General features: G+C 41.2%; 1 protein-coding gene across 1 annotated transcript in view; it reads right to left on the bottom strand.

Annotated features, from left to right (window-relative positions):
• Positions 1-8,268, bottom strand: part of col13a1 (collagen, type XIII, alpha 1) — a 118,987-nt gene extending 110,719 nt beyond the window's left edge. Inside the window, 2 exon segments of the mRNA XM_030069933.1 lie at positions 543-612; positions 7,583-8,268. Of these exon segments, the coding sequence (XP_029925793.1) occupies positions 543-612; positions 7,583-7,891 (379 nt within the window). The 5' untranslated portion in view covers positions 7,892-8,268.
• Between the last annotated feature and the right edge of the window lie 14,034 nt (positions 8,269-22,302).

Here is a 22,302-nt window from a genome sequence, read left to right as displayed (position 1 = left end):
TGACACCTTAAGTTGTTTGTATTCCTGATGCTGATGTCACCCACTTAGACAATAAAAGCCGGCAGATACACGCTCCACAGTCATCTGTTACCAAGCCCAACCAGCTTTCAGTCATAAAAGTGTCATTACACGGCAGGGGCGTCATAAAGAGGCTGCATGGAGATAACCTGGTGCAAACTGGCCCCTCTCATCTCCTGCTTATCGCAATGCGGTCGCACACTGCTTCCATTGATGAACAAAGCACAAGGAATGGCAAAAGTTATTGGTATAGCGTCTAGAAAAAGCAATTAATGACGTCTTGTCACAGCAACAAGTCCAAACACTGCAACTCAGGGATACATGCATGTTTTTAGAGAGCATTATGGCCTTGATTGTGATTTCACCAGCTGGGTAACACCATGAGGACAGGGTCTTATGTTCACAGACTGATCTCTCACCCATTGGCAGGGATTTCCCTAGGCTCCCCACCCACATCTGCCAACTGTGGGAAAGTGAAGAAGGACATGGGGAGGAAGGACATGGATGGAGAGTTGGAAGCTTACCTGGTGGACACAAGCAGTTGTGCGGAGCTTCCCTAACTTCTCGTGTCTTCGGTAGTCGTGCCGCAAGCTTCTGCATGGGAAAAAGGGTGAAAAAGAAAGGAATGTTAAAAGGTGTTGAGATTACACTGCAAGTGCTGTTTCTGTACACACTGAATGGCCTGATATACCCAACAGGTAATGTCTGTAGTTCAAAAAGCATGGATTGCTTCTCTACAAGAAGAAATGTAACTTCTAATTAGGGCTCAACCATTCTGAATTTTTTGAGAGCCAATATCAGTACTGATATTTTTCAACTGAAGTTGCTCATAGCCACAGCATAAAGTTAATCAATTTAACCCTCACTGTCATTCTAAATTCCGTCAAAATTAAAGCGTTCAGGCAAAGAACCATCTAAGTCATTTGTATTTTTTGAACAACCACCGAAACTTGGAATTGCACCTGAATGTGACACGTCTTCTTAAAGTATGCAACCCCTATTGTTTTTAACTGACTGTATACAACTCACACCACAGCTTACAGTTTGACGAGATCAGAAAACATCCCTGATCTGAAAAGTTAAACCAGACACAGTGAGTATGCCTCTTCGTCTCAGGGCCACAAGTCACCTTTGAGTCTTTATCAAGGTATGAAAATGTGACAGTTGACCTCATTAGATCAACAAAAGGCTGCTTGTGATTCGACCCTGGACAGAACACAAAAACATTCGAGTACATTCCCCACAGCATAGCAGTCAGTCCCATTGGTGGTGGTTACTAGCAGAGGAATGCCAGTGCTGGCTGTTTAGAGCCCTGCAACAGGTGCTGAAGGGGATGTTATGAAGGCACTGTCATTCTAAGCATTGGTTCAGTATTCTCAGTACTGCCTGTTACCACAGTGTGCCTGTTATCCCAACGTGTGGGATGATGGCCATGGATCAAACCATGAGTCCGCAAGTGAAAATGCATCATTACTCAAAGACATTTTTCCTGTAAGTGGTCCGTAGGAAGCACTAACGGCAAAAAACTTCCACCGTGGATATGAATCACCACAGAGCAACATGCTGTAACTGAACTGCACACCGGCTGGAAAAGAGAAACCGACTGTTGATAGAAGCTTTGTGAACATCTAAAAATTAATGTAGGCCCTACAGTCCTTCCGTGAGTATATTATTCCATAAGGATACGGATAAGCTACCACGGTCACATCAGACCTGCCAGACACTCTTAAAAATCCGACTGACTCAAAATAACCAGGGATTTAAGAGTCAAGTGCTCTCGTCATTCAATATGAAAAGTCTCATGCGGAAACAATCGTAGGACTTCAATCTCGAGCATTTTTCCCTTCACCCACTTTATATTATTCATGGATAGTTCCAGGAATTTATTTGGTTGATCCTGGCAGGCCCTTCTCACAACTGGAGAAGTCTTCAGTAAGAGAAATCGTAGCCAGAGCTCTCCGTGGCTGAACCTGAAGCAACGTAACAACTGAAAGAGATGTATAAGAGGACATTCCCTTGACTAAAATGGAGATAATCCAGAGTATGGATTCACATGAACTGCAGCAGTCAATTATGGCACTAAAAGCTGAACGGAGCCACATCAAAGGTCACAGCTGACATCCAGAGGCCTTTTAACTGTGGTGAAAAGTAAAGTCTGCCAGATGGAACAAAATGTAATGACCAGATTTCAAAAGACTGTCATTAGCTTTATTTAGACCCTGTGCTCATATATTTTCATTTTCCTCTGGTCTAATACTAATATTATTTAATTGGATGGTCTTTGGTGAAACTCATTTATTGATGCTATTAGCAGAGTACATGATATATTTAGGATATCATTATATGCCCCGGTAAATTAACCATCTCAAAGAAGATGTCTGATAGCAGGCAGATTGGATATAAGTTACAAAAACTGCTCACAGGCAGAATTCATTTGAACGGCCAGAGCCAAAGAACAGAAGTTTCTCAGAGCCAAGGCTGTTAACTGGCCAACTTGAATGGCAGCAAAGGATCTTTGTTCAAAATCTAAATATAAAACATAAATGGCAATGACTTCTTTTTGTCATTCATCCATGACCAAGGCATTCATGATCTTGGAAGAGGACCAGGACAGAGAACCAGAGAATGAGAAAACCTTGACAAATTCTCAGTTAGTAGCAAGATTGCTATGCTTTAAAATATTAGCTGCCCCCAATTTCACACCTTTATCATTTAACTTAAGGCTAACATGCCTCAGCCAAAAAAAAAAAAAAAAACTGATTATTTGCCTCCCTCCACTGACATTTAACTCAATAAACATTATTTCTGACTAACATAATGGTTCTAAAATGGTTCTTTAAAAGACTGTGTGGTTCCACGGAGAACCATTGACTTGCCTACTAAAGAACCACTTTATTTGGTTGGTTGTTTGTTTATTCATTTCTTTATTTCTTTATTTATTTTAATTAAACAACTGGCTCTACCAAAAACTATTTTGAACTTTTTTAATGGGTTTTCGAAGCCCAAGTAAAAATACTTTTTGGGCATCCTTTGAAATAAAAAAAGAAGAAGAAGAAGAATCTATAGCAGTGGTTTGTTATAGAACTGTGCTCTGAAAGGTTCTTTGTAGGATCAGAATTGATTCTCCAACACCACCACTATGGAGGACTATTTTTGGTTCCCATTGGGACCTTTATTTTTCCTTTAAGAAATGAGATTTAACTTCTGTGACTTTTCTCTTGGCTCTTCTTTGAGGAACCACTACTGGCTCTCCAAATACTCTTGTTATGTCTCTTTAAGGTGCCTTTGAACCTTTTAGAAAAAGAACCATGGTCTAAAAGGCTCTTGGTGGAACAAACAAGGTTCTCCAATGGCATCACTCTGGGGAACCTAGAGCGATTTGGGTCCAGCTGGTCCCAGTGTTTCTCTGTGGGCACAGCAGCTCTGTCTCTGGGAAATGTTTGTGGCACTAAAACTCCAATCTGCATGTCTGCATGCTATCAGGCATCTTCTCTGTGATGGTTCACATAGCAAAGGCAGTGATATCATATACAGTGATATCCTGTACTCCAATTATGATGCATTGTGAGTGCATGCATAGCAGATAGGGTGTTTAGTCCTTTTGGGCAGGGGGGAAGGGAGCTGTGGGGAGGGATGAGGCGCTAAAACCGAGGGGGGTGATGGGGCTCTGCCTGCCCACTTTAAATGGTAACCTGATGCCAGACTTTTTGATCTGGTTTTAACATTCTATTTTCAAAGGATGACAAAACCTTTTACTATTCCGTAGTCGGATTAATAATAAGACCTACACTGCTGTCCATAGTGCCCCTGTTACGGTGCTTTTTCAGCCTCATCTCTCAGTTCTGTCTTAGCTCGATCTTTCCTATCACACATGATGGGATTTTGAGGCCTCTTGCAGTTCTGGTGTGAATCTTTAACTGTATTTGACTCCACCTGATTTATCTAACAGAGGTGCAGTTAGCACTTAAGTATCATCAATCACATGGCCCTAAAGCATTTAGTGCTGCGTCATTAGGCGTCCTATTGATTCTGTTCTTCTCGGTGTTTGCTTACATGCATCATTAAAGAAATGTACTTGTGTCTGCCTGTCATCTCAAGGATACTAGAGGCTAGATGCTGTAAAACTGAGAATGAAGTACTTGACGAATTCCAACAGTGCTAAATTTAGACTTGAGTGCTTACACAAAACATCTACAATCCTCAACATACTAGCCTAATGTATTAACATTGTACTGAGCTCTCAACGAGGCCACTGATTCTCAGCGCTGCTATTTGGATGTGTGTGTGTGTATGTGTGTGTGTGTGTGTGTGTGTCTGTGTGTGTGCGCTTAGTGCTCACTAACTGTGTGCTGACAAAAGGCAGAGGTGGCTTGGGTGCTTCTAGTGGAGTGCGCTGTTTACATAAGGCTGTCTGATTACCAAACCGGGCATTTATACTCCCAAAGACATACGCACAGATCTCATAAATGTATGTATGTGTATAGAAAAATATTTATGCATATGTTAGTACAGAGAGTAAAGTCATCTCCGCATTGCTTGAGCTTTTTCTAGATGCTGCCAAAACACAGCAGAGGGATGGTCCACGAAATATTCAGTTTGCCCAGTGAACGACACATGACAGGGATGCTACATGTGACATTCACTCCATATCTTTGACATCCTATGTACTATGTGTATATTTGTGTTTGTACTGTGCATTTGTGTGTATCTGTGTGTGGGTTTACAGCCATCAGCGATGGTGTGGCTGCACCTCAGCACCACATATACTTTATAGTGTATTGGGTGACAGGTCAGCAGGGAGCCAAGTGAGGAAACCAGGGCAGGGGAAGACTGTATTTCTCACTTTTCCACACCTCAAAACCTGGCCAGCGCCTCACAGCGAGCCTCTGCTCTGAGCACCAGGCTCCTGCCAGGCCTGCGGAGAGCGCTTTGTGTCCAACTGTAAATGTCTTTTTCTCAACTTGGACACCTGTTCAGATTTTAGCCTCCCAGTCTGAGGTAGTGCAAGCCGTCAGCTCCAGTATGCTTACATTTCTGGCTTAAAATAAAAAAATGGGTGAAGGAATACTTTTCTGAATAGGCTAAACCATCAATGTTGCAAACTGTCAATGGGACAGAGGTGAGGATATGATTTTACTCCACAGCTTAAGGGGTGGCAGACTGTAAAACCTGCAGCAAGACCTGTCTAACTCTGCTTTAAGAAGCCACCTAAAACAATTTAATTTATCTGGATTTTGATGGAGAAGGTTATCTTCCCATGATGGTCTAAATGTTGTTTCTACCCTCACAACAACACAAATCTGAAGGCACCTCTGGCTCTTTGGAACGATTCAGTCCAGAAATACTGGTAATAGTACTGGCCTTAAAAAAAACACATCAGTGGAATTCTAGCATTGGTACTGCAGTAGAATAAACAATTGTAAAATGAGCCAACAAAACAAAAGCCACAGAGGTTTCAAGACAGATAAAGAAATCCTTTCTGTGACTGAGAAAAAAATATGTTGTAAATATTACTCAGTAGGTACAGGAATCCGTCTTGACTGATTGGAAAAGAGAGGTGGCTAATTTCTGCCACTGAAGCAGGGCACATTTTCCTTTGCCGTTTTTGAAGGAGACAGTCAGGGCGGTGGATTCTGTACAGTGTTGTGTGAAACAGATGGCTCTCTCTACAAATGGACACATCTGTGGTCGTGTCACATTAATAATGACTATTTATATACACACACTTAAACAAAGAGGCGAGCTGCATCGCCTAAGGCCAGTTCGGAGATGAAGAGGGGGGAATTCTCCTCACTGGGCCCCCCTGAGAAGCTACACACAGTCAGACAGTCACTGAAACAAGGCGTCTTCATACCTTTACGTATTAATTTGTGCAAATACCTGGAATGCATTGTCCCTTGTTTGCGACACAAACCTGAGTATTTTCTTTTTTTGGATAATCGCATCTTCTCCCCTCTCTTTTTTCATATTACTTCAAAGATCAAAACAGAAAAACTGGGAGCTGCTTTTTTTTTTTTTTTTAAGATTATTTTTTTTGGCGTTTCTACTTTATTTGACAGTCACAGTACAGACAGACAGGAAAGGCAGGGGAGAGAGAGGGAATGATATGGCAAAGGGCCTGAGGTTGGATTCAAACCCAGGACGCTAGGATCAGGACTCAGCCTTGGTACGTGGTATGTGCGCCTATCCTGTGAGCGACCGGGGCGGCCCGACTGCTTTTTAATCTTAAACTGTCCTATCGAAGGCTCACAAATTTTTTCAATTTTAATCAGAGTTGATATTTCAGTGACAATTACTAGGAGGTGTCAGTGATGATTAGAGAGTTGTTTGTCCAGTCAAAGAGCTCATGGTCTTGGCCAGTTGCTCAAAATGATCTGAAGTGTTGAAGTAACTCTTTTTGGGTGTGTGTGGACTGATAGAAACACTGGTATAGTGTTGATTTTTACATTGGCAAGTTAGTGCCAGTTCAGTTCACCAAAACTCAAGTTCTGACACATTCTCTGCATAGGTCCTTTACAACAAAACTTCCAAATCCAGGAGGCAGCGATCTTTTGTTATAACGAAAGATCAAATTGGGACGCTAAATAAGATAAGCTTAAGTGCCACACCTTCCTGAGCACCCACTGGTGTGCTTTTGCCTCCCCCATAGGCGCATTTATGATGGGCTGAGTGAAAGTGGTGGGGAGTGGGGGGGTGGGGGTGATAAAAGTTAGGCCAAAGCAAACAGGGCAAGGGAAAACAGAGGCCCTGCGGGACTTCAATCACACTGCAAGAGCTTGTTAGTGTAGCTGTGGAAGTGGTCAATTAAAGGGCAACACCGGGGCGTCTTTAAAAACAACAGATGTGAAAGGCCGGGGCCAGTCGCTCAGGTTGTGCCTCTTCAGGGATGTGCAGATGATACAATAAACACATGTTACACATTCCTTTGCAAGATAGGGCTCTGATTAGATTATTTCCCTGTGCAAGAACATTACTGCTTTCTTTTTTAACATCTGCATGCAGTAAACAATCAATTGATAAACAGTATCAGTTATATCAGAGGATCCCAAACATTTTACATCACAAACCCCCAAAATACCTGCAGCCAGATTTTGTTCAAAGGAAATAGGTTTGGAGAAAATAAAAGTTGGTGCAGCAAAACTATAGTAAAAGTAGAATCACAGCAAATTACAAAACAAATCAAAAGGGACATCCATTTTATACATTCCCTCCTTGCTTTAACTTCCAGAAAACGTCATATTGGTTAAATGAATCTATGAGGGTCAGGACCCCTCAAAGACCCCTGGTTGACCCCGGTTTGAAAATCACAAATAGCAGGACAGAAATGCCTCATACAACCACCATCCCAAGAGGACAACTGGATCTACCTGGCATCCTAAACTGCAGCCTGTTGGAATGAGCACTAACATCAGGGAGAGCATCAGACAGACAAATTAGGCGTCCAACGAATGAGGAAAAACTGGCCAGCTTAATTTTTTTTTTTTTTTTTTTTTTTTTGTGCAAATTTCTGTGTTAAACTGAGGGAAGCATCCTGGTTTCAAAAGGTGTCAGTGAAAGCGCTCACCTCCTCCACGAGCTGGTCCAGTCGTCCCAAGATAACGGGCTCCACCTGCTCCAGAGACAACATCCACGCGGAGAGCTGCGAGTCCCGCTGCTGCTCCAGATTTACTATCCTGGACTGCAACTCCGACGTCCGCACAAAAACCAGAACACAAACTCCAAGGGACAGGAGAGATAATGCTATGCAAATTGTTATGCCAGACAATTCTCTCCAGTTTCTCCACAGCGGCTTTTTGCAAGGGAGCTGCTGCTCACCGCAAGTCCTCCCCGCACTCGGCTTACCAGTGACTCCCCACTTCTGACCCTCTTCCATTTTTCACTCTTCTATTCGGGTGTTATCCGCCGCGAAATCCCAATATTCATCAAGAGGAGAAAGGTGAAGAGTAAAGGAGTAGAAATTCTAACTTTTTTTGAATGGGGGGGACTTCTTCTTGCCTTGAGGGCAAAGTTTTACAGATGTCCTCTTCTTCTTCCAAATGTCTCCAGCCTTCAGATGAGCGTCTAGGTTATATCAAAGTCAGAACACGAGACATTCTGTTGATTTTCAATCAGTCAGTCAGTCATGTTCCCACGATTCGCACGGGGAGCCTTTATTCCTTGGCGTTGCGCTCCGGTTGTCCCATTTGCTGCCTCTCCTCAGAGCGCTGCTTCTCTCTGCGGCAGGTCAGCCGTCAGTGCGCCCAGCTGAAACCCGAGCCACCTTCTCTGCTCTGCGCACGACTGGATGCCGCGGCTCTTTTGCTCCACGGTGGAGTGCATGCTCCTCCTATGAGCGGCTTTAGGTTAAATGTTGGGGCGGGATTCACGGCGGCGTCGCTGCCCCCCCTCCCTCCCCCCTTTGATCCGCGCGCTTGGCGAGGGATATTTTTAGGTGGCAGCCAGGACGGCCAGTCCCTCAGCACCGACACCGACGGCCTGCTGTCAGCCAAACAACCTATCGCCCTCTGCCTCTCCCCGCTCTGTGCAGAGGCTCTGCTTGCACTGAGTGCTCCGATAATGAGAAAGAAATGATGCACTGCCAGAGGTCAGTAACATACAGGTGTAAGCTGCCGCATGGCCTCTGGTACCTGCAGCACAGGTGGAGATCAGTCAGCAGGCCAGCAACCAACAACATTCACAACATTTAACCTGTATCTATTTTATATTACTGTAGTTTATGCTTTGGATTTACCTCATAAACCTACTGTATGTTAGCAAAAAGACGTAAAGTAACTATTTCTTGTATACAAAATTCATTAATTCATCATCTTTGCTTATTTATTTGAGAGTGAGATTTCTTTTTCAGTGGTGCCAGGATCCCTGCTGAAAAAACAGCTTAATTCCAGCTGGTCTATGGTATAGCTGGTCTAAGGTGTGTTTTGGACACAGTTAAGCTGGTCAATTGCATTAAACAAATATAAAAACAGGTTTAATAACCAACCCAGCTGGCATTCAACCGACATTCAACATTGAAATATAATTTAAAACATGTCAGTTGTTGTTTCTACATTGAAACAATGTTGAAATAATATATAAAGCTAACAATTGCGGAACCGTTGACAATCTATCACTAAATCAACGTTAAAATTTACACAAGATCTGTATGTTGATTCAACCTATTGGCCTCTTCCATGTTCTATCCTGAAATTATCATTACCCAGCTGGCATTTTAACATTTATTCAACACTGAATCAACATCATAACTCATGGGTGAATCAATGTTGAATTTGGTTTTGATTTTGCAAAGCGAATCAACGTTGATATTGTGATGTTGTTTCAATGTCTTACGTTTCAACATGAGTGAACTAATGTTGAAGACACAACAGTGAATTAATAATGAATTAAGTGTTGATTTTGCAAAGCAAATCAACGTTGGTATTGTGATGTTTCAATGTCTTAAGACATTGAAACTTGTGATGTTAATTCTTAATTCAGTATTAGAGATGTACATATGTTGGGTACATATGTGGACGTGTATATATAGGCTACGTGTATATATAGGCTACGCGTGTGTGTGTGTGTGTGTGTGTGTGTGTGTGTGTGCGTGTGACAAAATATAGAGATTTAGATAGAGTTATAGAGACAATCCAAAACAAACCAAACACAAACTGAAATTGTGACCCAAAAATCACAATACAAACTGAGCCGTGGGTTTATGTACATATGTATTTGCCCCTCTGTAGGCTGCTCAGTTTTTGTGGGGCTTAAAAATGAAACCTTTCCCAGCTCTGTGTTCACATGATGAGACTTTAGAACCACACACTCTTGTGAGTCCGTATGCCACTTTGAGGACTTGTGATTCAAAAGACAAGTCAGGTAATCGGGTAACCTTTTCAGTGATGCTATGCGGATACATGATATACAGTGTTGTTCCCCTCTCCACGCTAAAGATGTCCGCTCTACTCTCAGGTGACAGCGATGTGATCTAAAGTAAACAGCAGTAAACTCTAATTTCTGGGAATAAAAAGGTGAGTAAAGTGGGTTTATCTCCACTATATCCCCGGCTTTGCATGACCAAAACAATAACTTCCTCGCTAAGTCTGTGTTCCAGTGAGTTAAGTGAGCTTTAGTTTCAATGAATGACCTGGCTCGCCACACCAAACTGTGTGATACACTCACCCCGAAATACATGTGATGTCATGTAGGCCTGCTGCCGACAGAAACCTTTAATCGGCCGCTCCCTGTCAGAGATAAGAGATCCTCTGGGTCAGTGTTCAAAGCAGTTAAGGATAAATCAATCAGCATTCACAGCAAGAGCTCAGTCGCTTGGCTGTGGCCGTCTGAAAGCAGTTGGGCTCATGATGTTATCACTTGTCCCCACAAACCCTGAACACCAGCAGAAACTCTGGACAGCACAGGCTGATCTATCACACCAATACTGTCTTCCTTCAAAATATCGGTTATAAATCTTAGATGCATATTGTATGAACTGTGTTCTAATAACTCAGGCAGTAATATATGTCAGAGTTTCCCTGCCATTGAATGCATGAAGTGAGTCATTTGCCCTGCCTGCTAAACCTTTACAGAATTTCAGATTTTTATTTTTTTTTATAGCATTTTGCTTCATTTATTATTTTTTTTATTTGATTTTTCTTTATTTATTGCATGAAAAATGGTTCAGAAGAATCATTTGAAACCTGAATGAAATCCCTTTTTTATCTTTTGAAAAATATTTCTAAAACTAGCTACTTGGACTGAGGAACATGTATTTTTATGTATGTATGTATGTATGTATGTATGTATGTGTGAATTTATTTATTTATTTACTTATTTATTTATTTATGGTGAGGAAGCAGCCTCTCTCAATTTTAAATGCTTTTTAAAACTGCTACGTTTTTATTTATACAAAATTTGTAAGTTTTTTACATTTTAAAATTTTCTTTATATCTATTTAATATTTTTGTTTCATTTTTGCAAGTTTTTCTTCTGCTTTTTATTACTTTTGCCCCGTAAAAAGAAAAACCTTTTTTTTATGTTGTAATTTTTTTTAGACAAGGATACACTGTCCACACAAAAAAAAGAAATAAAGGAAATAAATTAACAAAAATGAGTAAAAAAAAAAAAAAAAAAAAAAAAAAAAAGCCCTGTGTATGGGCTTGTGGGGGCCACAGGGTTAAAGATACTGAACACAAGCACTGAGTATGGTTTATATGAGAATGTCAGCATGTACATCACCTAGTTCAGCTGAATGCAGGTAAAAGCTAATACTTCTCCTTGATTAACAAGGCAACTTCAGGCTACAGAAACAAGGGGGAAGCATGCATCAGAGGCGAGCCGCACTGGCTGGACAAGCTAGTGCAGGTGATGTGTGACATGTGGGACCTCAGCCTGGCCTCAGAGCTGCCAGAGCTCAGGTCACGTCTAAAGCCGGAAACTGAATTCCTTCCCTCCCTGGTTGCCCAGTCGTCAGAGGGTACCGGCCGGTCAGGAGGAGAAGACAAACAGCCCTCCCTCTTTGATTAGTTTGCTGGTGCTGTTTCACCCTCAGTCAAATAACAGTGTTTAGGTCAGCTCTAGTAGCCTTTGAAGTGCTTGTCTCCCACCCCATTAAAACCACAGGCTCAGTGCAGGCTGGATTCTGTTTGTGCCACTCTTTGTTGAGCTATGCCTGCTCTGTGTGTGTGTGTGTGTGTGTGTGTGTGTTTGTGTTCACAAGATTTAAACCGATACATTGAGTCCATACTGGCCTTTAATCAAAAATTATTTATTGCCCTGGCGGTGTCATCCGTCCTCTGATATGATGGATATGATTTTGCGTGTTGATTGCATAATACTACACTGGCTGATTATGTATTGTTTAACCTGAGCTGAATCCACTGATTGTTCCATCCTTCTTACATTTCAGTGGAGGGTGACTTCTTTATCAAGTGACAAAATTTGTAGTTACAATCCAAAAAATATCAATATTGGTCTATAAAAACCCATAATGGGCAAACCCTAGTAACATGCTTCTATGTTTACTACAAATCTCATCCCAAAACATTTGATAGGTTGATGGTTATTATCAGTCTAGTGCAAAGATTTCCATTAATTTAACTATTCAGATTGTCCATCTCTGATATGATACAGTTTGACTGATAAAATACTTATTGTAGAATTGATTAATATGACACTGGTGTCTACGGAAAGACCTTAATCGTCTTTGCATCAACATGTTTTATAATCATTATTATTATTACTACTACTGTTTTTTTTTTTTTTTTCACCATAACAAAAATAAAATTCTGAATACTGAATGGCTTTAAAATTTGGTTGCTTGGAATGATTATATATGATACTGAAAATTTTTGTTTTTTTACAGCTTAATTATAGTTTGAGCTGTCATCTCCAGGACCTTCTGCACATAACAGCCATTGGGCCAGAGAGTGCATTACCATTCACCATTTAAAAAAGCATGTTAAATTTATTGCATCCAACCAGCATCCAGCTCCATGTTGATTAGTCCACAAAATTGAGGGGCACACCACTTTTTAATAACGCCAGCATTTTGTGTTTGCCGCTGTGCAGCAACTCCAGCTGTAGCGTTGCCATAAGATGACTCGATGGCCACTGAAATTAAGATGGTCGACCTCAAGTGGTGGCTGGTCTAATTGCGTTTTACAAAACCCACATGGGTGGTTTCGATTATGGTAAGCGTTTTGGGCCGCCACAGAAGGGTTTTAAAAAGCTAATAGAGAATTTCCTGTCTTGTGTCTTCGCGCTGTAATTGTAGTCAGACCAAGAGATGGTCCTTCGACTGTCAGCCACATCTTAGAACGTCGTGCTCCTACCAACGTTTACGACGATGGGTGGATGGAGCCGGAATCACTATGTAATGAACCCATGTGCTGCAAGCCCTTGTAATTACAATGTAGCGCTGTGTGGCCAGCTGGCTTTGTGATTCTCCAAGCAGAAAAACACACTTTGAAAATGATCCTCAGAAAGAAAGGTACATTTATTGCAATCATGGGATTAAATCAAATTAGAAGTGACTCATCCTGCTGCTGTAACAGCTGTGATAGAGATCGTAGCTGCAAAATGATTCAGCAATGAGTTCCCCACTTGTTTTGATGTAAATCAGAGCAGTTAATGCTCCAGTCTGACTTGCATCAATTTGACCTTCATGGACCTATTTACATTCAGTCTGCTACCATCTCATTCGTGGTTTTCCTAGTCCATAAACATGCTGTAGTATTACAAGCGTAGTTCATCAAGTACAGCGAAATGGCTTACATCTGAAGCACCCATTGAGATTCAGTGCGAAGTTCAAAATACTCCTTAGAGGGCAGCAGCACCAAAGTCCATCAGTCAGCATAGGGCGTGCTAGAATATTCGCATGGGGCCTATTGACATTTTATAGTGTATGCTAAAAGCTCATTTATACTCAGCGTTAAATACAGATACGAATTTAAAAATGCAGATACGATTTTAAAAATTTATATTGTTAGAGGAAATCATTCTCTGCCCACATGTCATGATGTGTTTAATGACCTCACAGACCACCGCCATCTACAACCTCCCCCTCCTCCACCATCGCCACGTTTGTTGTCAGAAATTTTAGACTCCGAGCTGCCCCCTAGTGGATTTATTGCTTAACATCTATGCCGACGTAAAAGACGCAAGGAAGTATGTGGGCAGTGACAGTTACATTGTTTCATACGGACGTGTTTATTTTTGTACATAAAGGGAGCATACATGAGCCTTCAGCGTTAGCATGCAATCTGCTATCACTCAGTTTACCTCAGAGTTGAAACGGAGCACGAAAAGCTTGGTGTTTTGCTTTAATGTTTCTGAATAATATTGAAATCACAGTGTCCTAAATCAGAATCAGGTCAGTTTGATACACTTAGGAGTCATGCTGTGTTCAAGATGTCCTGGGAACTGGGAGAAATCCCAGGCCCCATCAGGAAAAGCACTCTCATATTTTCCTTCCAGTGGGAAAGGGGGAACTTGGATTTGATTTCTGAACCCCACATTCACCGAGACAGCAAACGATGTCAAAGCAAGTTCCTGGCTACAAAAAAATCTTCTGTTGGAGCAAATACAGACGCTTTTGGTTTCTTTTATGAAGGACTTGTTTAAATTGTCGGGGGATTAGTATGTCATGCCACAACATGTTGGTGATGGGTCACTTGTTTGGATCGTGGGAGATGTCATGGTGCCTACCACAAAAGATTACAGACAAACACGGTTCAGTGACACAAAAAACAGATTCTGAATACTGCACAAGCACTAACACAATTAAGGAACCAACATGCTGCAATCTACAACAACAGCGAGGCAGAGGAAACAAAGGATGAACTAAAGATATGCATGTCAGGAGCACATTTTAGAGGTCCCTTCTCCACTGTGGCAATCAGTTACAGGGTTTCCATCCACCTATTTTTATTTGCATTTTCAGAAATTGCGAAAAAAATTCACAATTCGAAATTTGAAAAACGGCTGAAAATTCGCAAAAAAGTTTTCACGCTTGGAGGGGGTGGATTTCTCAGCGTATCGATAAAAGAAAATGTGACTTTTTGCTGTGGAAACAGGTTTTGCGAATAAACGATGACTGGACCGGATACCACGTCACACTTCTACGCTACATTTTATTATTAGTTATTGTTATTATTATTATTAGTCTCTTATTCCTTATTTAGGATGGTTCGGTACGAAGTTAACGCTGCCAAAATTGTAACCAGACTTCTCCCGACAAGTTCAACAGAATCTGTCCATGATCAGCTGTTGAGTGTCAGCTGAGTGTTTGTTGTTGTTCGGTGGACACAGACGCTATCTTATGGCGCCATCTCACGGCGCACTCTTCTCCAAATAAAACTAATGGAAACAGGCATAAATTTGCATTTTCTTTTGCGCATTTTGACAAAATTCACTCAAAAATTTCGATATATTTGGATGGAAACCCACCTATCGGTGGACCAGTTAGTCAGAAAACCTTCTGGCAGGTGAAAACTGTAAACAAACACACACACTGCAATATTTTATTTGATTGCTCATTTTTCATTTTGTGCGCCAACATTTTTAAATGTTAAGTGTGGGGTCAAGCGTTTATAACTTATAGCAACCAACGAACATGATAAAAATGACCTTCTGCTTTCTCTGTCCTTATCAGTGTTGTTTGGTTCACTCACTACTCCTTCATTTTCAGTTTCAGCAGCAGAAATCAGCAGTATAAGTTGTGTTCGCTTGCAAGGGGGTATGTTTGTTCTTTTATTTTCCCAGGTAGAGCTCTCAAATGCTCCCGGTGGGACCTGGGAGGTTTAAACTGGGCACTTCCCAGCTCCCAGGATGCCTTGAGTGTTTCTTTCCCCATGACTGACTTTCCCTTAGCTAACTGACTTACATTCATTCTCCACATCCTTTCCGTTTAATCTTAGCCATACCACCTAACCCTATACCCTAACCTTAGCCAATAAGCCAAAATGACCACTCAAAATGAAAAAAAAAAAAAATACTTCACCATCTTTGGAAAAAAAAAAAAAGTATGTGTACTATGTGTTATAGTGTGGGAGTTACAACATTTCTGAAGACATGCATGCAGTGGTTGCAGGCTAAGGTGCAAATACGCACACGCACACACACACACACACACACACACACACACACACAAACACACACACACACACTCACAGACACACACACAGAAAGGGAGAGTGTAGCCCAGTGGCAAAATACAACTGATAACAAGCCCTCATAAAACATTCCTGTTATCCAAGATTTGATTTTGCATTGCATTTGATTGTGTGTTTGTGTGTGTGTGTGTGCGCGCGTGCATGCGCACATGCGTGGGTATGTGTGTTTTGTCTAGACAGGATTTGTCTGTAGCCAATTATCTACCCCCACCTACAAGTAACAGAGAGAGAGAACCAAAGAGAAGGTGAAAGATGGCACAATAAGTCTTCATCCCTCTTCTCCGCCCCTGACTGGTCATCTTCCCAGTGTTTGAAGGTCGGGGAGATTTAGCTGCTCCTTAATGGATGTGTCTGTGAGAGCCACTCAGGGGTGGTAATGAGTACCACCTAAGCCAGGGAGTCATGGATGTTTCCAGCCTAATGAAAACATATTGAAGCCCCTGTCAAGCTGGCAGTCCACTAGAAACAGGCCTGTCACCTGATGTGGGTCCACACGCTCCACAATCAGTGACCTTTGAGGATCCTCCATTGTAGCCTCAGCAAAATGAGAGTTTAAATGCTCGTGAAAGGCATCTAACGGCACTTTGCTTATTTTGGCACAGGAAGGATCAATACTTGATTCTTTGATTTTTTTTTTTTTTTTTTGCAACTTGTAGTCTGAATAATGCTGGCCCCTCATGACAGGATAAGCAGGCAGATTATATCCTGACAATTGAATGAGCATTCCTGATTTGAAGCTGGTCTCAGTTGATTATCTGCCCAAATAATCTTGTAGAGTGAGGGGTTTGCAGATACGATTTTTACAGTACTGACTGCATTGTCCAATAGTGAATATCAAGCATGTTTGATATTTATGATTGGACCAGACACACCTTATGTTTCCCAGACGAGATGGACAGTAGAAAAGGAGGACAGACTTGTGGAATTATAGCAACAGTAGGGGAGAGTGGGGTAAATAGTGCCAATTTTTACTTTAAGTGCCTTTAAAGCGAGGGGATTACAGTAATGCCTCCAACTAAAATATGCACATATAGTTTAGGATGTTGTGCATCCCTGGGAACAATCACTTTGGATTTTATATAAACTGTTTGAGAAATATAGCTTTCGAAAAAAAAGTGGTTTTGTGGCACAACTTGCCCCCAGTGCAGGGTAAATTGTGCCATTAGAGAGAATACACTGGGGTAAATTGTGCCATTGATAATTTAAGTAAAACAGATTATTTTAATCTCACAAATGATAATGCTATATAAAAGCAAAACAAATTCAATACAAAATTATTTATTTCACATTTATTTATTATTTTAACAAGATCACAGGCCACTTTTCTATAACAAGGTCTAGCGCCACATGAACACATACCCAGAACAAAATAAAACTTCCAAAATGAGCACCTGCAAATCATCTGAATCTGAATCTGAATAGTTTTAGTGATCAAAGGTAAGAAGACAATGTACAATAACAATAAAATACAATAAAGTAATATATAGTGTATAATCACAAGTTGTGCTATTGGCACAATTTACCCCAGGCCCTTTGGCACAAATTACCCTAAGCCCACCATTTTGAAAAAAATGCCTCCCCCAGCTGTTTTGAGCTAACATCATGCTAACTGTATAGACTCATGGTGTAGCTTACTAAAGTACTAAAACCTGTGTGAACTGTTTTCAAAGTTTTCTATAATTGTTCAAACACAGCAATCAAAAAACCTTGATCATAGAAAATTTACTTTGGAGGGCAAAAAAATGTTTTTTGAACTAAAATGTGCTTTTCTCTCAAGCCATGTGTCTCCCTTCTTTGCAGGATGAGTGAAATGGATGCCTCTTCAAAAATATGTGGTCACATGACCAACTTCTTCTATGGTTTTCTAGATAACAGGGGTGGCACTACTTGCCCCTTGGCACAAATTACCCCACTCTCCCCTATGCATCCTGCCTCGTGCAAGATGCACCACAACAGGACAAACAAGCAACGATTTGCCAGAAATGTAGCTTTGGGATGAAACAGGTGAGTTAAAATGCTAATGCTAACACAAAGTAGCTGCAAACATTTAGTGTGTAACTGTTAACATAGCTCCACCTTATGTGTGGCAGAGAGAAAATAAACATTCTTGTAAAGCATGTATTCAAAATGTGTGAAGCATGTATTAAAAATGATCATACCATATGAAAATCCAACCTGTGTCTACAGCGTAATTGTTTATCCAGGCTGCTAGAGGGAATATATGATGCTTGTACTGTATCACAAGTGTGACCTCTCGTTTGTTTAAATGAACTCTGACGGTGAACCCTGAACTGAGCCTGCAGGGGAGGCTCTCTGTGCTTTGTAATGGATGCTGCCATCATCCTGTGTGGATGGGCGAGGCTGCTTTCCTGCGGCAGAGGCACAATCTGTCTGGAGCTTCGGGACAGAGGGGGAAACATCTCAAGGTCAGAGGGATGTTCACAGCCCCGGAGGCGAAATAGCGCTAATCACCTGCAGAGCCTTGTCCTGTTAAAGTGGACACATGTGTCCATGCTGGCGTGCTAAGTCCATTATAGATCACAGGGAAGGACAGGCAGCCAGGAGAACATTTGTCTTTGATTGGACCACCACGACTGCCGCACAATAAATCACTGAAAACTTTGATTCCAATGCTGGCGATTTCTCCCTTATAATTAGCTTCATAAGTTAGGTTTAATTAGGGGAGTGACATTCTGTTACATTAGTAAGAACTTTAGCAAGTGTGGAGGGATATTTTCTGCTGCAAACTGGCAAAACTAAATATATAGGCCTCCCTCATAATCACAAGACAACTTTGCCAACTTTGATAAAGTAGATTTGATCAGTGAGACTAATGTGGCTTGGATGTAGAGGTAGTACACCCACCCAAATTAACTTTACCCACCTTTTTAGGATTATGAAAATTTTCAATTCACTTGATACATTCAAACATGATCAGAAAATGAACCAAAAAATGAGAAGAAATTAAAGAAATTGACAAATTAAAAAAACAAAATTAACAAAAAAAAACTGTTATATGTGTAACTTGTCTATCTACCTATCTCTGTATATGTGTATATGTATATTTAAATACATAGATAGATACTGTAGATATCAATAGGTGTGAATAAATAAGACAGAAAAAGACCAGGGTTGTCTGAAAAAAAAAAAAAATGCTCATTGCAGCCGAGAAAAGAATGAATGCACTCTTGAATGACATTTTCACACATGGAGGAAGAGTGTCTGGGTTCCCTTTTTTCACACAAGTGAGGGCTTTTCTGACAATAGAGTAGCTGCTGCTGATTTCGGTGGCTGTGTGCCTCGTGATGATCACTGACTGGACGTCAAAGTTACCAACTTTTTTTTCTGCTACCACATCACTGCTGAAACCGGCAAGGCTGTTTTTGAAGTCCTGCATGAAACATTGGCTGAACGGGCCGCAAAGACAGCATCAATCCGTCTTTCTTCCATTAATTCGCCTCTAATCAGTGTAAATGAAACCAAATAAGGACAGGAACTGTTCAAGGCCTCGCAGAACACAAAGCACCTTCCAGAAAACTTCAAGTGGATTCTCATCTTTTCCTCCATCTGGTTTACCACAGTATCAAGCAGCTGCGGCTTTTAAATATCAAAATTACAACCTGTCTCTTTCTGCACTATGTTATTACTCAGTGGGACAGTCACGGGCTACACTTGTTCAAAGGGGCGCACAGTTCTGGATGGACTCTAATGAGGCCATGCTTGTGCAACTCTTTCAGGGCTTGTGTCCCTCACTTGGGGTCTCAATCACTTCAGCGTCTTCTTCCTCACTTGCTGTCTCCAGTCTGCACTCTGGATTTGAGGTGAGTCCAATCCATGCGACTAGGATTCAGCGGTTTGAGTCCTCACCCCAGGCCTCTGGCGGTTTGTGTGGTTTTCTCACTCTTCTATAATTAGCCGGTTGCTCCACCCTCAATGTTATTTTCTTTTCGGATATTAAAGTATTGCTGACATCCATGTCAAAAAAATTATAGGCTCTCATCTGCACTTATGGTCAGGTCATTTAGTCTTTCAGTGAGCTGGACACTTGCCCCTTTCAGCTCCACATCCTTCAGACTGGAGGCACCTGCCAGACCTTGGGCAGCTCTACCAGACTGCAAACTCCAAATCTGGTTTCACATTGGCGCTCCTCTGCACTGACCAAACTGAGGACAGAGCATGGATTTCCATTGTATTTTGATTTGCACTGCATGACTTTTTTTTCTTTGTTTACCACTGCTGCACATTTCAGACTGAAAGCTGAGAATTTAGCAAGAGGTTGTTGGCTTTATACATCATATGAGAAATGGTCAGAACCACCAGAAGCAGAGTCACATGGAATCTGGCAGCAAAACGGAACACTGCCTCCAGTAGACTTGTAACTACTGTAACTGGATGGCTAGTTAACTATGTAAAATAGTAAGCAAATATTAATATGTAATACAAATGGAAACACACAAGCAATAAATACTTACTTAGGACCATACCAATTACTTTCAAAGTTTGGCCCATTTACTACAGTACCCATATTTTACATCGCTACAAAACATTTTTCAAATCATGGCATACTAAAGATTTCACAACATATAATCAAAAGCCCTACATTTTCAAATGTGATTTTTTTTTTGGTTGAAACAGCCACCTTATATGGTTCTGCTTCTGCAACTAACAAAGTCATCACCATTCATAAACCACAGATTTGATCACTGGTTGTGTAAGGCAAGCGTTTAGTGAATGTTTAGTTACGTCTACATTTTGTAGATATTATGTTAAACATGCACCAGTGTGGTCCTTTTCGTGAAGAAATATTGAGGCAAACTCAAATGGGACTCTGGAACGGAGACGAGCACTTGACGATTGCACTTATTGAATCATGGCACTAAAGTTAATGAATACAAAACTACATTAGCCATACAGTGAACCAATCATTTCATGCAAAGTAACGCTGACTGTGAATTTACACAGGCAGATGTCAGTCACACACACTGCGTAGCAACTACAGCATCTGCAGGTACAATCAGTCACTACGTACATTCTCAGAAATCTTACATATTATGTATTAATCAATAAATGTTGCTTTGTGCAGGTTTAGGATGCAAACTACACTGTCTAAGAGCAAATAGGAACTTTGGTAAAGAGTTGGGTTATAGTAAAAAAAACATTAACAAAGCAGATTAGATAAATATAAAAAAAAAAAAAAACAACAAGTCCTGATACCCATTTGTTGAGGAAAGTAAACTGTTTTTTTCTTGTTATTTTCCTGTTTGAATTGGCACATAGCTATAGTAGACACAGTGTATGCTAAAGTGTTAGCATGGAGCCCCAGAGCTGACGACCTGCCAGGGACACACGGATAACTCCGGTGTCTCTGTTCTCATCAGCTAACAGCTGACCTGCGGGACTATCACCCTAAAATTTAACGTGTTCCTTTAAAGGGATGACTCAGCGAGCATGTGGCCTTCTCGCTAAGAAGTAACACATGTACGGCTGAGCACACCAAGTGCTTATTAGATGCTTTCGGTGTCATCCTCCTCCCAGCAACCCCATCTCTCCCACTCCCTCCCTCCATCCTTTTTCTTGTATCCTTTTTGCTTTGAGTCTGGTAAGGTTAATAACTTGTAAGGGATGACAAATTAGAACCAGCTAGCCTGAGGTTTTGCTGTAGAAAGTGGGGAGTAGTCAAACGCAGATGTGGAGCAACAACCTCTTTAATGATGAAAGAAAAACAAGCCGAGGGAAAACCATTGGGAGGGTGGCTGGTCGCTGGAGCTCCATTTGCACTGAAACGCTGGAACAGGAGCACTCAGCGGATCATCCATTCGCTGTCAAAGTGTGTCATTGAATTACACAGCTGATTTGCCTAGTTGCATATGATATACTTCTTATTTCCATGGTATAGTGTTCGTCCTCAAAACAAACCTCAGCTGTTCGCTGCATAATTGGGCCCATGACTCTTGCCTGGGCTTTGGTCAGTCACTGGGTGTTAAAAAGGCAGTTTGCGCCTATTAGGCTACTACACAAATACTTTTTGACGTCTTGGATTTCTGTTGATATGTGGAACGTGGTGATTTATGGACATTTTGCTCTTTATGGAGAAGGTTTCTCAGTCATGTATTTAATTGATTCTCACATTTCCACTCGTGTAAATAAAACTCTTAGCCAAGCCGAGGTCCTTTTAGGCCTCATCCATTCAGATTCTTCATGTCAATCTTGTCATATGTTCTCCAGTGTTGTTTTTTGTAGTTTTATTAATATACTGCGATCTCCTTGGCTGTTGCTATTGCTCTGGATAACTATTTCAGTGAGTTTGATGCACTGGCAAGTCAAGCTTTAATTTACCCAAGTGAAACAAGTTTTTTGAAACAACCCTGCAAGGAAAATGAAATGAAAACAGGACCATTCACTTATCATATATCATTGCTAACATTAATAAGAAGTTACTATGGAGGATATTTCTGAGCTCCCTGAAAAGCAGGAATTGGATTTCTAAATAACCCACAACCGCATGGTTTAATTAGAGTCGACCACAACGGTGAGTGAGGTCATTGGATGAAGTTTATTTTTGGAGATCCAGACATGATGAAAAATGCTGCTTCAGCACCAGGTCCTGCTCACTGGGGTTTGCCACTACTTTTGT

The sequence above is a fragment of the Myripristis murdjan genome, chromosome 15, assembly GCF_902150065.1.
Source record: "Myripristis murdjan chromosome 15, fMyrMur1.1, whole genome shotgun sequence".
NCBI classification, from domain to species: Eukaryota; Metazoa; Chordata; class Actinopteri; order Holocentriformes; family Holocentridae; genus Myripristis; species Myripristis murdjan.
The sequence above is the reverse complement of the archived record's forward strand: the minus strand, read 5'-3'. Positions and strand labels throughout refer to the sequence as shown.